At 38.4% G+C, this 16,875-nt stretch overlaps 2 protein-coding genes across 2 annotated transcripts; one reads left to right on the plus strand and one right to left on the minus strand.

The window, feature by feature from the left end:
- The first annotated feature begins 1,240 nt into the window (after positions 1 to 1,240).
- rbbp4 (retinoblastoma binding protein 4) lies at positions 1,241 to 8,931 on the plus strand. Its single transcript, XM_084422625.1, has 12 exons — positions 1,241 to 1,431; positions 2,091 to 2,238; positions 3,469 to 3,614; positions 3,724 to 3,897; positions 4,956 to 5,071; positions 6,117 to 6,277; positions 7,179 to 7,305; positions 7,419 to 7,496; positions 7,588 to 7,664; positions 7,778 to 7,835; positions 7,961 to 8,071; positions 8,299 to 8,931. The coding sequence occupies exons 1-12, from the start codon at positions 1,416 to 1,418 to the stop codon at positions 8,359 to 8,361; spliced, it is 1,275 nt and encodes a 424-aa protein (XP_084278751.1). The 5' UTR covers positions 1,241 to 1,415; the 3' UTR covers positions 8,362 to 8,931.
- A 1,301-nt stretch (positions 8,932 to 10,232) lies between these two features.
- sync (syncoilin, intermediate filament protein) lies at positions 10,233 to 16,513 on the minus strand. Its single transcript, XM_084424647.1, has 5 exons — positions 16,380 to 16,513; positions 14,562 to 15,330; positions 13,250 to 13,669; positions 13,056 to 13,180; positions 10,233 to 11,509 (listed from the first exon to the last, which is right to left on the minus strand). Exons 2-5 carry the CDS (start codon positions 15,315 to 15,317, stop codon positions 11,452 to 11,454), a joined length of 1,359 nt encoding a protein of 452 aa, XP_084280773.1. The 5' UTR covers positions 15,318 to 15,330; positions 16,380 to 16,513; the 3' UTR covers positions 10,233 to 11,451.
- Between the last annotated feature and the right edge of the window lie 362 nt (positions 16,514 to 16,875).

Raw genomic sequence — 16,875 nt, forward strand, 5'->3', positions numbered from 1 at the left:
GTCTTTGATGTCCCCAGAGTGTGTATGTGAAGTTTTAGCTCAAAATACCCCACAGATATTTTTATAGCAGGTTAAAAATGTCACTTTTTGAGGATGAGCAAAAGCGCACCGTTTTTGTGTGTTTCCCTTTAAATGCAAATGAGCTGCTGCTCCCGGCACAGAGGCCGGAGCTTCAAGAGCTTGTGTCATTTTACCTCACACAGACATGCAGTGATAATTTCACATATTTTTAGCCTTTTATGTTCAAACCGGAGTCAGACAAAGATGGAGAGACTCAAGAAGAAGTGACAACATGTAGACAACATTTCTGAATGGTAAGTTGATGAATTTATGTAGCTTATGTGTAGTTGTCTTCAAGTAATTGATTAGCATATTCTGTCATGATAACGTTTCCGGGGGTGGGGTTTATGTAAATTTTAGGGTTTGTGATGTCACTAACCTGGGAGGAATGTCGTGTAGTCCCAACCAGCCATTTGTTTGTTGTAGTCCTTAAAAAGCAATTTCTTTAAAAGCAAATATCTCCCTTTGCTCTGAACTTTGAGCGTTGTAAATTTGCAGATGTTGTTTATGCTCAAACAGCAACATTACACACTAACTAAAGTTAGCAAAGTGAAATCATAATCAACCACCCCTTTAACATGGAGAGAAGAATTATAAATGTTTTTTTTGTTTTTTTATCAATTTACTTTATAGACTTCACATGCATTAGAAAACTAAAATCAACTCACAGAAGACGACACTTTTATTTCCTTAAGATGAATTGCTTTTAAAAAAAAAAATTCTGAGTAATCCTCAATAACTGGGTAAAAACATAAAATAATTGAATCCCAAAATATCCAAATAAATTATTTAATTTGCATAAATAAACAAGCCAGTTTTAGGGCAAATAAGATTTAGATTTTTTTTTGGCGAATAACCATATTTCCCCTTAATGGTTTAATTACTGTAATTTGATGGGTTGTTTCACTTAAGTTTTTTGTATTTTGTATTATTATTCTCATTCGAGTATCAATACTGTTAAATAATATGCATACTGTAAAAAAAAAAAAATTATAGCAAACACTATAGTATTTTTTGTATGATCAATTTTGCTCATTTGTTATTACCATTAAAGTCTCAATACTGTTACATTATACAAATACTGTAAAAAAAAAAAAATTCAATCACATTCATTTTGTCGCGTGGTATCAACAGAGGGCAGTATAATGGTTGTAGTGTGCGATCAGCCTCCTCTGCAGAAGAAGCCGCTCTTCTTCTCTCCGCTCATTGGTGGCGCGTGCTCTGCTGTGTCTGTCCGAGTTGGCGCGAACGTGCACGCCGGCGCGAGACAAAGAGCATCCTGCACTCCTGAGGAAACTACACCGGTATCTTGTTATCGGTTCAGTTTACGAGTGATAGCTGTCTGTCGAGTCGTTATGGCTGATAAAGAAGGTTAGTATGGTTTCGTGCATCCGGTGGACTCTCTTTTAGCGGCGACCGGTTAAATGAAGCCGGTAGCGGCAGCTGAGGTGTTTGTTGGTGTGTTTTCTGGGCAGGCCGAATCCCGCCATAACGACACAGTCTTTGCTACATCAATACAGTTTTCACTCTAGAGCTTGTTATGAGCACACATTAACTGTTATTCGGCATAAATCCATTCTTTTGTGATGGGAACAACAACAACATGTTGGAAAGTAACTAAAGAGCTTAATAGTTTAGGTGAAATAGCGCCGAATTAGCTTCGGCTAGTTTGTTTAGTTTTTAAGTTGAAGTATGTAAATTCATGTTATGCGTCGCTTTTTTATCTTGAAGCTTTCAGTATTGTTTTGAATTATTATATATATTTTTGCTCTTCTAACTGATTCTAAATGCAAAATGTTGGGCTATGCTATTAATTTAAGTCGTTTTCCATAGTTTGTCTATAAAATTGGACAATATTAATTGCATCTTCATCTTAGTATGGTGATGCTAATAGATTATACGTAAAGTAACTTGTCGCACAGCAGTTGGGGTAGAAAATATTAACGACTTTATGACCTTACATATTCACGCCGCATTGAAGGCGTTTTGACAGATCTCGTCTTGTTTTCCCGCCCCTTTTTTTGTTACAGCTGCATTTGATGACGCGGTGGAGGAGAGGGTGATAAATGAAGAATATAAAATATGGAAGAAAAACACTCCGTTTCTTTACGATCTGGTTATGACTCACGCTCTGGAGTGGCCCAGTCTTACTGCTCAATGGTTGCCAGATGTCACCAGGTAAGTTAACACATTCACAACTACTGTCATCAGCTTTAAAAAAAAGAGCTGAAACTAGGCATGGTGTTGATAAGTGATTAATCTGTCGATTATTTCTTGATTAATCGAATGGAGAAAAAAAATTGTAATTTAAATTCAAATTAAAGAATTGATTATATGCACATTTTTTTTACATTCTGCTCAATGTTGTCCTGCAAACAGTGTGAAATGAATACAAATAAAGTGAATATTTATGTGCAATTAAACACTGAACTAGTGATTACTACCATTTTAAAGTAAAAATCACTCATTTAAAATTCTAATAACAAAAGTACAGAATAAATTTACTGGTATACGGTTGGAGGAAAACATTCACTCATCTGTAAATTACATTTATTATTCCATTACAATAGCCCTTTCTGCTTACTGCTCTCAGAAAATACAATTACTTGTGTGACGTGTAGATGTTTAAACTTATATTTATTTTCTAACAATAATTAATGCGCATTCACTGAAGTTTAAAGTAGACACTCTTTGTCAGGGCAAGCCTTTATGCAAAATAGAAATACTCACATGGTACTCAATACTAACATTTACAGATAAGGATACAACAGTAAAAACAAAATTATGCACTGTGGAAAATATCTCAAGCGTATTAAACTGCACACGCATCTGTCAAAGCAAGCTGCATTAAAGTCGACATGAAATAAAAATGTACCCTATTTGCCTCCGTTGATGACGTCAGTTTGACTGCTTTGGTAGAACTTCCCCACTTGGAAAATACGTCACAATACTCAAGTTGGTCGCATCTTCCGGTTCACACCTATTTGAAACTTTGCTTTTGTTTGAAGTGCTTAATGACACGGTCTCATGTTTAGGATAACTTGGGTCAAGCACTTCCTGCAGCAGCTTACTCTGCATCCTCTTCGGTTTTCCACATGCGTTTTGTCCATAGTAATGTATTCTTGGCTGGGGAATTACATGACTGGCAGAGGTTTTCTGTGTGCTTATTAATCAATAAAACTCGTCGATGATCTTCATTATCGATTTTGATTAGTTGTCGGAGCCCTACTTTGAAGTGTTCTCAATTGGTTGATTAGTTGGGGCTCCAAATTATCTTTTAAATGTTTAGGTGGCTTTTTTTCTTTTGCTTTAAGAATAGCAGATAATGAATATTGTGTGGCTAGAGATTATGTATATATTTTTATTAAAGTCAGTGTAAATAACATTCATACTTGTCATGTTTCTCAGACCTGAAGGGAAGGATTTTAGTGTGCACCGTCTGGTTCTCGGCACACATACCTCTGATGAGCAGAATCACCTGGTCATTGCCAGCGTCCAGCTGCCCAATGATGATGCCCAGTTTGATGCCTCACATTATGACAGTGAAAAAGGAGGTGAGTGGCTTATCATATATGAAGATGTATAAATCATAAACTGTGAATGCATAATCTCCACCTATGTACTTATGACAAGTTATCTCATTTTTGTTCTGTTTGTTTGTAGAATTTGGTGGTTTTGGCTCGGTGAGTGGCAAGATAGAGATTGAAATCAAGATTAATCATGAGGGAGAGGTGAACAGGGCTCGCTACATGCCACAGAACCCCTGCATCATTGCCACCAAGACTCCCACTAGTGATGTGCTGGTCTTTGACTACACCAAACACCCCTCCAAACCTGGTATGAGCTAGAAACATTTTGTTCATATTTTAACTTAGAAAAAGAGTGCACAGTCTGACACAAATGCCAAAGATGTCCATCTGAATGTATTGAGAGGCAATGCTTTAAAGGGTAACTCTAGCCAAAATTGAACCTAGGCTCTTTTTGTTAATCTACCTGAGTCAAACTTTCGTGTAAAAGCATAATTAGCTGCTGTTCTTCCTGGCTGCCAGCATTTTGTCAGTCAAAAATAGTTGATCTGTATCACTGAATCATTTCATTATTATATGAGGATCCTTTTCAAATACAAGGTCAATATTGATTTTCACTAACGACAAAACAACAAATTATCCGTGAATTTATATGGAATTAAGCTTTAGAAGCTTTCCATCTTTACTCTCCTCCCGGTTACGTTGCATTCGGAGATCGACTATTTTTGACTGACAAAATGCCGACGGCCAGAAACACTAACTGATAAAGTGAGTCGTACAAAAACTTTCTTTTTAGTAAACTGTGTACACAAACATTGTAGTCAATGCTCAAGTTCATGTGTAGAGCCCCTGGTGATACTTCGAGCACAGTTTAATGTTGTGTGGAGCCGCCTTAGTGTTTTAAAAATAGCGATTTTGATGCTATCATATAAGTGCCCCATGCACTCCCATTCAAAAGGCATTTCGACCTAAAACGAAAATACGGTCAATCTTAAAAGTGGCGTTTCCATTCTAATTATGCTTTTACATGAAAGTTTGACTCGGGTAGATTAACAAAAAGAGCCTATGTTCAATTTTGGCGAGAGCTACCCTTTAAAGGGATTGGTTTGAAGACGCCATGCAAACTGTTTAACAGCTAAAGTATAGTAAAGCACTAAAAATACCAAAACTAAGATAAGAATAAATTCTTAATTTCATGACTTAAAAAAAAAAAAAAAGTTTAGGGAAAACATGATATTGGGAGACTTAACTCTTACTCCTAATCTCTAAGCTTCTTGTCGAGTGAGTTGTGTGAGGGCATCAGATGTCAATATTGAATTATTTATTTCATTTATTTATTTATTTATTTATCCTCTTGTGCCCCTGAAGACCCCTCTGGAGAGTGCACTCCTGACCTGCGTCTGAGGGGCCATCAGAAAGAAGGTTATGGTCTGTCCTGGAATCCCAACCTGAGTGGCTGTCTGCTAAGTGCATCTGATGACCACGTAAGACATTTGTACTCTCATTAGGGGTTGGAATCTCTAGGCACCTCACGATTCGATTCAGAGGGCTGCGATGATACAGCGATTATCGATGCATCTTTTTTTCTACACAGATTTTCTTTTTTCTCACTGTGTGACTACTTGGTACTTTTAAAGCAAAGTATTTGTAATGATCCATAATGAATTTACTTTCAATATATTTTATTAATTAAACAAATGGAAGTGATTTGCAAATAAATGTTGCGATATAATTTTTATTTTCCGAGTTGGGTGGAAGCTTTTAAGGTTGTCATGGTTTTCATGTCAGCACTGTTTGATCTGACGTGTGGTTTATAACAGAATTATGCGGTGAATTCAAACGCTTCAGCGCAGCTCAAACGAATAGCGCGATTTTTGTTTCGTTTGATGTTTCTCGTATGTAACAGAAGTTTCAGCTCTTATCAATTGGACAACGTGGTGGTCACACCAGTGTGACCTCTTGTCGCCCATTTGGTCGCAGTCTGGAGCCCTACTTGCATAAAGTGTGGCTCTTGTCCAGGTCCTTTTTCCCTTCAACTTCATAGAAGCCACATTATGCTAGATTTTAAAGCAGAGGGTGCCGGTCGGATTTCTCGCTCAACCATCATGCGTCTCTGTTATGTGCACAGCTGCACGCCACAGACTGTCCAGGCGCCTTTTGAATTCCGTCAATATTACGTTATCAATTAACATTTAGAAAATCGATGTTAGACATTTGTGATTCGATTCAGAATCGTCCACGTCCGCATCATGATGCATCTAAGAATCGATTTTTTTTTTTACCCCTAACTCTCACTATCATTGACTTAATTATATGGTGACTTAAGCTGTATATTTGCAAACAGTTAGGGGATTCAGGTATTACTCAATGTACCCTAAATTTAGCCGATGCTAAATTAAATTGAAAAAAATCTATCTCTAAATAAATGCTTTAGGTCATTAGGGATGACTGACAAGAAAGGTTGGTAACCTGATGTAGAGGATCTTTCTTTTTGTGCATGCTCCTATGAGTTCTTCTGTTTCTCTGCAGACCATCTGTCTGTGGGACATCAGCACAGTGCCAAAGGAGGGGAAAATAGTGGACGCCAAGACCATTTTCACTGGTCACACTGCTGTAGTGGAGGACGTGTCCTGGCACCTGCTGCACGAGTCTCTCTTTGGGTCTGTTGCAGATGACCAGAAGCTTATGATGTAAGTACTTTTTGTCTTCCTGTTTGTTACTGTAATCTTAATGTCTTTTAGCAAAAAATGTAATTTCAAAAGGATACTTAAAGGAGAACTCCGGTCAATTTTAACATTGAGCTCATTTATTTGTACATTTGGAGTGCTGTCAATACAGAGAACAACGACAAAAATCGGTGTTGCCTACACCGAGTTATTCTATTTTTAAAATTTGCACCCTATTGACTTCAATGGGGCAAGTAGTAAGCCTGCTTTTTAGCCTCTTAACATCCTTTAAGTGTCATTACAAGTGCACAGAAAATGTGAGTGATTCCTTCCGAGTGAACACGGGTGAATCTGACTGCAGTAGATGTTAGAGATATTAATAAAAATGAAGTTAATTCAGCCAGCGCTCATACCTTTGTTTACATCCTGTTTTCGGTGGAAGGCCATAGTAATCGATTGTCGAGTTCACGCGCATAGGTTTAGTACCTATGATCAAGCGCGTGAACTCGACAATCGATTACTATGGCCTTCCACCGAAAACAGGATGTAAACAAAGGTATGAGCGCTGGCTGAATTAACTTCATTTTTATTAATATCTCTAACATCTACTGCAGTCAGATTCACCCGTGTTCACTCGGAAGGAATCACTCACATTTTCTGTGCACTTGTAATGACACTTAAAGGATGTTAAGAGGCTAAAAAGCAGGCTTACTACTTGCCCCATTGAAGTCAATAGGGTGCAAATTTTAAACATAGAATAACTCGGTGTAGGCAACACCGATTTTTGTCGTTGTTCTCTGTATTGACAGCACTCCAAATGTACAAAAAAATGAGCTCAATGTTAAAATTGACCGGAGTTCTCCTTTAACTGTTTTGTCTGTGGTTATTTAATGTGAGTATTTTAACCTATTTCCTTTTTCTTTAGCTGGGACACACGGTCCAATAACACGTCCAAACCCAGTCATGCGGTAGATGCCCACACTGCAGAGGTCAACTGTTTGTCCTTTAACCCATACAGCGAATTCATTCTGGCCACCGGTTCTGCTGACAAAGTGAGAGCTACATTCAGCATTTGGTTCTGTTGCACTTGTTGAATACTCTTTAAATGCGCATCTCTATTTAGATTTCCAAGGTTTGACTTTTTTTTTTTTTTTTTTTCTCACAGACTGTTGCATTGTGGGATCTGCGAAACCTCAAGCTGAAACTTCACTCATTTGAGTCGCACAAAGATGAAATCTTCCAGGTATCATCTTCCTTTTTGTCATCATTGCAGATAGAATTGTTAAAGGTGAAAACTGAGTGTGATAACATGAAGTCTTAAAATGTGTTCACAGGTTCAGTGGTCACCTCATAATGAGACCATTCTGGCCTCCAGTGGAACAGACAGGAGACTCAATGTTTGGGATCTCAGGTAGGTTATTTCACTTTCCGTTTACTCACGACTGCCACTAAAATGTGAACTAGTTTATCATACGGGTCTTTTCACTCTGCTAATAAGAATTCCTTGGGGGGGGGTTTGTACAGTAAAATCGGAGAGGAACAGTCGCCAGAAGATGCAGAGGATGGACCTCCGGAGCTGCTGGTGAGTAGTAATTCGGTTAAGTTTTTATTTTAAATGTGTGTGTGTATATTTTTTTATTAGTTATCATTATACTGTTCTTTGAGGTCATGTTATTCACATATTATTGATAACTTTTTTTTATTCAGTTTATCCATGGAGGCCATACAGCCAAGATCTCTGACTTCTCCTGGAATCCAAATGAACCGTGGGTGATTTGCTCAGTGTCTGAGGACAACATCATGCAAGTCTGGCAGATGGTGAGGCCTTTAAGCCCATTTCTTTCAACTTTGAGTTTAGCATCAGCACCTCCGCAATAAGTAAACAGTTCAGTCATGATGTAGCCTGTTTTTTGTTTCTCTCTGACAAAGTATATGCCACCTCTTAATTGTGGATATTATGGAAAGAGTTGCTTGTGTGATTGTTAGCATAACCTTTCTAGTTGTGTTTGTAGTTCAGTTATTTATGTGTATTTCTTTTTATTTAGGCGGAGAACATCTACAATGACGAGGACCCAGAGGGGGCAGCAGACACTGAGGTTCAGGGATAAAACAGCTCTTTACACCACCCCACTCTCAGCATAAGACAAAACTCTTCTAAAAACTGTCTATACACATGAAGAACTCTCCCCCAAGTAATGGAAAAGGAAGAATTGACACTTTCCCCACCAGGCATTTTCTACTATGTTAATAGAGTATTTTTCTAAGAAAAATGTCAGTTGATCATTGGTCAATATCAGAATGTGAGACATGACCCATCTCACCCACCAGTGTCTTGTGGATTTCCTTGCAGTTTAAGTATACTTAAAGTATTACTTAATATCCAAAAAGTGTATACAGGTGTGTAGTAAATTGTGGCCAGAGTGCAGTGGTACAATGTTGATGCTCTTTAGATTATTTTTAACTTGTCCGACAAATTCTTTTTCCATTTAAGCATCCGTTCAATTACATGGCTAGGTGTATTGATAACTTAAGCTCTTGTGTACTCTTTTTACTTTGAGCTTCATGTATCGGTCAAGTGGTGTTTAATGTCTTTAATATTGTGACTTTTCAGTGTCTTTCTCCTGTATGTCCATACCTTTGTACAGAACATTATGAATAAACTGTTTTTGTTGATACAATTTATTTTAAATGTTGGTGTACAGCTTTTGCAAGATTTACGTTTTAAATTCGTAATGTCTTCTAGATAAATTTCACGAAGTCCCAAAATTCGAAAAATTCCACTTGCACTAAAAATGATTTTGACTGACCCACGTGATTTTTGCCTGCCTGCCTGCCTGCCATTGGCGTGAGTTTAGGCGGGCTGCCTGTTTGTGGGCTTTTCTGCTTGGTGTTCGTGTTTCACTGCAGCCGCGCGTGCACGGGTAATGACGGGAATGGTGCGATCTTTGAGGTAAGACCCTTTTGCCTCAGTCGATTATTGGCTTTAAACAAAAGGATATTAAAAACAATAATGGGTAACAATTTATTTTGATGGTCTCCTTTGAACATTCGGTTGACCATTAGTAACTAACATTCAACTACTTGTCAACTAACTGAGTATTGCTTAAAGGATTAACTTAGTTCACTTTCAAAGTTTTTTTGCTCATTTACTCACCCCGATGTCATCCAAGATATCCATGTCTTTCTTCAGTTGAAAAGAAATTAAGGTTTTTGAGGAAAACATTCCAGGATTTTTCTACACAGAATGGACTTAAATTGCAACCAACTATACCAATGTTCAAAGAAGGTTCAAATATCCGTCTCAAAGTCTCTACACGAAATGTAGGTGAAATGTTACTTATAGTCAACAGAATGTGTTAAAGGGACCATCAAAATAAAGTGAAACCCAGTAATGTAGTAACGGCCAGTGACCTTCAGGTAATATTTTTATATTCAGGTATATATATATTTTTATATTTTACCTTCAGGTAATATATTTTGGCTTGCACAGGGATGTAACCTTGAGGTTAGGCCTACTGTCAATATTTTACTTATTTAAAGGGGTCATATAATGCCATTTTTGTACAAACTAATATGATTCTTTAGGGTCTAAATTAAAAGTTTGTAATGTACTTTAATTAAATTCTCATTAGTTTTGTAAGAAAACACTCATTTTACCTGGTCAAAAACAGCTCTGTTTTCAGCACACCGTTTAAGTGTGTCTTAAAATGATATGAGCTTTGCTCACCCCGCCCCTCTGTTCTGTGCGTACACCGTTTGTATTAATAACCATAACGCGTTGTTCATTATAAACGATTATGAATTATATTGAGAACGTCGTACATAGAAAACATGCCGTAATGTACCCTGAGTGTAAACAGCCGCATTCATCGTGAAGCGTGCTAGCGATTTGCAAGGATTAATATAAATATTAATATAAAGGTTAATAAAACCTGGGGGGGGGGGGGAACATATGAAGATTTAAAAAAAAACACTGGATGGATTTTTATCATTTTATGATGGTTGTGTACAGGCACTGCCAACACACATTTCAGTACAATCAACTTGTAAAAGTGCATGTACCATTATATGACCCCTTTAAAAGTCAGTGTATAAAAACAATAGTAAAGCATTGGCCACATTTATATGTATTTAAGTATGCAAAGTTCAAGTTGACATTTGAATGAGATTACTTGTCACACCAAATGAAATGAGTCTGCCATCAGCAATAGTTATAACTGAAATAAAATATTAAAGTTAATCAAGCTTGAAATAAGTTGGAAATCAGCAGAGATAGCAGGGACTTCAGCACACACCCTTCCTCCCTCATGTCTTGAACTTGCTGCTGTTCCCTGTATCTCTCATAAGTGACTGCAAGATTAATTTGAGATGGATATTACTACCAGGTATAAACAAAAATCTATCTTGCCTGATCATTTGTAATTGAATCACTTGAGGCATGAACAGTGCCATATTTACATTGAAGTGAAAACAACCAAAAATACTTTTCTTGGAGTAATTTGTTTCAGACATAAAAGCCAACAAAATGACTGAACAAAAGCCAGTGTTTCTCAACAAAATACCTTTTATTTTTTTGTCATTATCTAGATTTTTAATTATCAAAATTTCTTGAACTAGAATCTTATTCAATCTTATTTAAAAAAACATGCCCCCTGTCACTATGACAGTTTGTATCCTTTTACTCTATCCGCAATAGGTACAAGTCGTATAAACATAATGTCTAATTCGTACATGTTTATCTCAGATCTTATTAACAAGACACCTTAAATCAACAAAGCACTTAATTCATCTTCTCATAGTCCCTTATCTAAACGTTCTCACCATCATGCTGTTGGTATGTTTATAGAGCTTTCTTACAGTGCCCAAATAAGTCCTTGTTTTGTCCACTTCACTTACTTATAAGAGAAAGCACTTAATTCACAGGCACCACTGGATATAAGAACCATATTCCCTCTTATAAACAATAAAAAAACACTGTTTTAAGAGATAAGATCTGGATATCTGACGTGCTTGGTCCTGGTGTTTAGAGAACTTTAAAAAAAAATGGTTCGCAGAGAGAACATTGACTTAAATCAGTAAATTGTGGTTATTGTTTTGGTGATTGTTTATGAGAATACAGGCTATTTGGATTAAACTATGAAACCAATATATCAGAAGAATTTATCATAACTAATTAATTCATTGCAAACATGAGTTCATTAGGTTTTTTCCACCACCACACTGTTCTCTTGCTTGCGAGTACCCTCTACACGCTCTCTGTAAAACAATAAAGGATATATAAAATATAGATATAAACATATATATAGATATGCCATCTAACACCATGTCCAAACCAGGTGCAATGCAACCAGTTTCCAGATATAAGTAAAAGTCATTTGTCTGTTCACATTGAAAGTGGAAATGCAATATGATTACAGCCAGCCAGATTTTTAATACACACTTAAAGGATTATTAGGAACGCCTGTTCAATTTCTCATTAATGCAATTATCTAATCAACCAATCACATGGCAGTTGCTTCAATGCATTTAGGGGTGTGGTCCTGGTCAAGACAATCTCTGAGCGTGGCATGCATGGTTGTTGGTGCCAGACGGGCCGGTCTGAGTATTTCGCAATCTGCTCAGTTACTGGGATTTTCACGCACAACCATTTCTAGGGTTGCGGCTGTCATCCAGTATGCGGCTGTCCTGTGGGCGAAAATGCCTTGTTGATGCTAGAGGTCAGAGGAGAATGGGCCGACTGATTCAAGCTGATAGAAGAGCAACTTTGACTGAAATAACCACTCGTTACAACCGAGGTATGCAGCAAAGCATTTGTGAAGCCACAACACGCACAACCTTGAGGCGGATGGGCTACAACAGCAGAAGACCCCACCGGGTACCACTCATCTCCACTACAAATAGGAAAAAGAGGCTACAATTTGCACGAGCTCACCAAAATTGGACTGGAAAAATGTTGCCTGGTCTGATGAGTCTCGATTTCTGTTGAGACATTCAGATGGTAGAGTTAGAATTTGGCGTAAACCGAATGAGAACATGGATCCATCATGCCTTGTTACCACTGTGCAGGCTGGTGGTGGTGGTGTAATGGTGTGGGGGATGTTTTCTTGGCACACTTTAGGCCCCTTAGTGCCAATTGGGCATCGTTTAAATGCCACGGCCTACCTGAGCATTGTTTCTGACCATGTGCATCCCTTTATGACCACCATGCACCCATCCTCTGATGGCTACTTCCAGCAGGATAATGCACCATGTCACAAAGCTCGAATCATTTCAAATTGGTTTCTTGAACATGACAATGAGTTCACTGTACTAAAATGGCCCCCACAGTCACCAGATCTCAACCCAATAGAGCATCTCTGGGATGTGGTGGAACGGGAGCTTCGTGCCCTGGATGTGCATCCCACAAATCTCCATCAACTGCAAGATGCTATCCTATCAATATGGGCCAACATTTCTAAAGAATGCTTTCAGCACCTTGTTGAATCAATGCCACGTAGAATTAAGGCAGTTCTGAAGGCGAAAGGGGGTCAAACACAGTATTAGTATGGTGTTCCTAATAATCCTTTAGGTGAGTGTATGTAGTAGAGTATGCTTTTGTATAAATAATATATCTTTGTGGGCCGGGCTATCCAGCAAAGTGCAACAGAGCGAGAAACCTAGAATCTGGTTAGGACAAATCACATTAACATGGGAGAGATAGTTTTTGTCACTTGATTTGTGCATGGTGTAATATTAATTTCCCCTTAAATTTACTTTGTAGTGTGCAATGAGAAACTGTCCTTTAAAAAGTGCTTGTACTTGCCTGTAGAATAACAGCTCTTTGGCCATGCTTTTCTTCAGCATCTCCAATTCTTCACTCTTCTTTATCTGGATCTTGAGCTGAGTTTTCAGTTCTCTGATGTTCTCCTCTAAGAGGTCAACCGTCTCCTGAATGAAGAACATTAAACCGTCAGTACTATGCAATCTAAAAATGTAAAATCAATGAAAATTACACACCCGATATTGTTCCACATTTTCCCTCCTCTGTATCTCCATTAGTCGGATCCTCTCCTCCAGACAAGTTCTCTGGAGTCTCAGCATCTGCTCTTCTTCTCTCAGTGGTCCTAACTGGGCTCTCATCTCCAGGCACTGCTCTTTAGCCTTACCGAGAGCATCCATGGTGACCTCCCGTCTCTTTAACAGGGACTCTAACCGGGGTTCGTAAAACTCCTCCAGAGCTTTTATCCCACCCTGCAGGTACTGCTGTAGGTCACAAGAGGCCCGTCGTCCTTGAGTCACATAAGAGCGGGTCTTCCTCTTGCTGGAGTCTTGAGTGAGGTTCTGCTGCTTCTGCATTTCCTGCAGGTGGCTTTGGTGATCTGAATGAATCTTGGTGATCTCCTCAGTCATCTTAACAGCAAGGGACTTCAGCTCCTCCTGATTTTATGAATGCAGGATGGAATACCTTAACTTGAATGTATTGAATAGATTTTTTTAAAATAAATAATATTACAAAATAATATTTATCAAGGCCATAACTATGTCTTTAACATTGGGGGGGACTAAAGTTGTTTTAATTCTTTTATTTTTAGCGTGAAGTTGTGTGTGCGTTTGTGTGTGGGGGGGAATTAAAGAAAAAAGAACGGTAAAAGTTCAGAGTCTATTACAGTTATGAAGTATTAAATTTTATTTTAAAATATGCACACATTCAATCTTATTCATGTCTACTCTAATGTAAAAAAAAAAACCCGTAAAAACTCACATTCAGTTGTGAATTACAAGAAATTTCATAAAAAGGTTGAGTAGTTTGCTTCACTGGATATTACTGTCGGTCACTGAACATTTCTATCGTAAAACTGTTGTCAAATAATGTTTAGCGACTTACATCTTACCATGCACTCTTTCACAGCGTCGTGTTGGAATCTGCACTCGTCTTCTGTGAACAGTATGGCCCTGCTTCTTTGATTTGACTGGCCATTTCGATCATTTTTTGAGATTGACGAGCGCGGTTAGACTGGTAAGGAAAATCAGGTGGGAGGGGGGAGGCTCAATGTCCTCATTGGGGGTAGAACCTCAATGTTTATGATGGTTATGGCCCTGATATATATATATGGCCTGACTGGGAAGGCCCCCAAGAAAACCTCACCTTACTTTATAATTAACACCTGGCTACAGTGCCTTGTGTCCTTTTGCTACAAAGTTGTAAACTACATTTGTAAGTCCTCTTTGTAGTTGATGTAAAAATCATGGTTAAGTTGAATAAAATAATCTACATCTTTTCTGGAGCAGTTTGAATGCATTCGCACCAGCCTGGTTTATTGAACACTACCTGAGCTTGGTTGAGCTGCTCCACCTCTTTCTGTTGTAATTCAAGCTCTACTTGTCTCTGTGTGCAGTCTCGAGCCACTATGAACAGGCGTTTCTTAGTCATTTGCGTCTCCTCCTGCAGGCTCTGTCTCTCCAGTCTGACTTTGGACAGGAGGCCTTGTTCCTCCCCCAGAGCTTCCCTTACAGTCTGCAGCTCTTGGGCCATGGGCTCCTCTAGCTCTAGAAGCTCCTGAACCAACTCATCCCTTCTGCGCTCCAACTGGCCCACCTCCTCAATACAGCTCTCAAATGCTGCTCTGAGCTTTTGTAATTCCATGGTGGCAGACAACTCAGGCCTTGCCTCGACAGGGACAGCCTCGACAGTATCATTTTCGACCTCCAACACAGTTTGCTCTTTCTCTGGAATGCACGTCTCTTCCAACTTGATTGTTTTTGTGAATCCATTCTTGTCCATTTTGTTCTCTGTTTCTGAAAATATCTCCAGTGGTGCAGATGTGGTTGGATGTGCTGCATCGAAAACATCTAGCTGTGCCAACATCTGTTGCATAAGTCCATTAAACTCAGCTTGCAAAGCTTTTCTGCATTTTTGTGAATAAGGCATGGACTCTTCAGGAAGAGTTAGAGCAGCCTGGATCTCTTCCAAGCAATCTTCAAAGTAGTCTTCATCTTCCTCTTCAATAAATAAGGGATCAAATGTTCTTTCTGTTTCGGATAGAGGTCCATAAGCTTGCTCAAAGTTCATTTCTTGATCCTCCATTTTATATGGTGACCTATGTAAATGTATGGGGTGAACATTCTTGTGGTTAGTCATTAAGTTCATTTATGATTTTAAGTGTATGTACAATGTACTTTGTGAACTGTGATTCCTGAGGGATGCTAAGGATGGCGAGAGGAAATCTGAAGCTAATGCGTCATTGAGGGACAGCTGCATAAACTTGTCGAACAGCTGACTGATCATGAACACACTTATAGAGAATGTTCGTATGAAAAGCTTAGATTAACATCTGCGAGTGGACCTTTGATCAGTTGTAAAGAACATGTACACATCGGCACATAAATGCCTTTGCATTTGGCGGACATGTAATAAGCAGGAAGTTAATAAAATGTAAACATTCGCATCTTTATCAAAATGCTGTCAATCAACAAAAAGAGGAATCCATTTTTTTTGGATTCACTCCTCACTGTAAAAATTACTTTTCATAGTTGTAAAGAATACAAAGTGTGTCTTTCTACTTCAAAATTTCATGTTTAATTTAATATGCTACTACTTTGTAATTAATTGTGAAATTTACTAGTAATTTCTTGGAGTTTCTACACCAATTTCTTTTCAGTGTATGATTTTAGTATCTAGAAATGCCCATTTACCATCTTCTAGCTATGGGCTGGTATTTCTTATGCCAGTCTCAGTGGGACACAGAGAGCAGCTGCTGCAGAAACTGGCAGCAGGAACAGACAGAGCACATTCCACCAGTGCCAATGATCTCAAAAACTCCCCATCTCGAACAACTGCTCATTCCTTTATGTTTACTTAAACATGTTATATGACATATTAACATTTGACGTTGTTTTCTGGAGACTAATAACTGTAATCAATGCAAAGTGGATAGCATTCGTCTTCAATTAATACTTTTCCTCCAGCTTTCCAGACTTTTGAAACTATCGCCAATGTGTGAAAGGAAAAACACGAAGGCACTGTGCAGTGAGTAGGTAGTGATATGGCAAGTCTAAAGATAGCTAGAGCTATGATACTGTGCCAATGTAAACATCAAAAAACTTGAGAAAACTGTTATAAATTATATATATAAATTCATCAACTCACCTCAACTTGACTCAGATAACAAGGTTCCAGGACAATAACAATGAAGTGAACCCCAACTGAAGAGCTGGTAGCCAACTGAACATGAAAAAAGGACTGTGGTAATCTGGCCTCTCTCTGAACGAGTTTAAACATATGCCACAGGTCTCCCAGGCAACATTTAATCTGTTTACATTTATTAATAAACAGAAGGGGGACGAAACATGAGCACATACAGCACCAACTCTGCAGCTAATCAAGAATCATGAGGTCCTCTGGGGGGTGACCTGCTTAATGGAACCAATAGGACAGCAAAGAGACAATTGTATGCAAATAAATAGGATCAGTATCCAATGGGTGGCAAGTGTAGGGTCCGCACATGGACATGACACAGCAAAAGAATTCAAAAGGAGTGGGCGCACTAGAGTGACATGCCACAGTCACCAATATGAACCACGGGGAGGTGCTTGTGAAAACTTTTGTAGTTTCCTAACGGCACTGACCTACATTTAGGAATGAC

This window comes from Rutilus rutilus, assembly GCF_951802725.1.
Source record: "Rutilus rutilus genome assembly, chromosome: 11".
Lineage (NCBI taxonomy): Eukaryota > Metazoa > Chordata > Actinopteri > Cypriniformes > Leuciscidae > Rutilus > Rutilus rutilus.

Coding starts and splice junctions, on each gene's coding strand:
- rbbp4 (XM_084422625.1), top strand. Junction 2,239..3,468: donor TGGTTGCCAGATGTCACCAG/GTAAGTTAACAC, acceptor CATGTTTCTCAG/ACCTGAAGGGAAGGATTTTA. Junction 7,665..7,777: donor CTCAATGTTTGGGATCTCAG/GTAGGTTATTTC, acceptor GGGTTTGTACAG/TAAAATCGGAGAGGAACAGT.
- sync (XM_084424647.1), bottom strand. CDS start 15,317: ATGGAGGATCAAGAAATGAACTTTGAGCAAGCTTATGGACCTCTATCC. Junction 13,670..14,561: donor AGCAGCTCAACCAAGCTCAG/GTAGTGTTCAAT, acceptor TCATAAAATCAG/GAGGAGCTGAAGTCCCTTGC. Junction 13,181..13,249: donor AAAATGTGGAACAATATCGG/GTGTGTAATTTT, acceptor TTCTTCATTCAG/GAGACGGTTGACCTCTTAGA.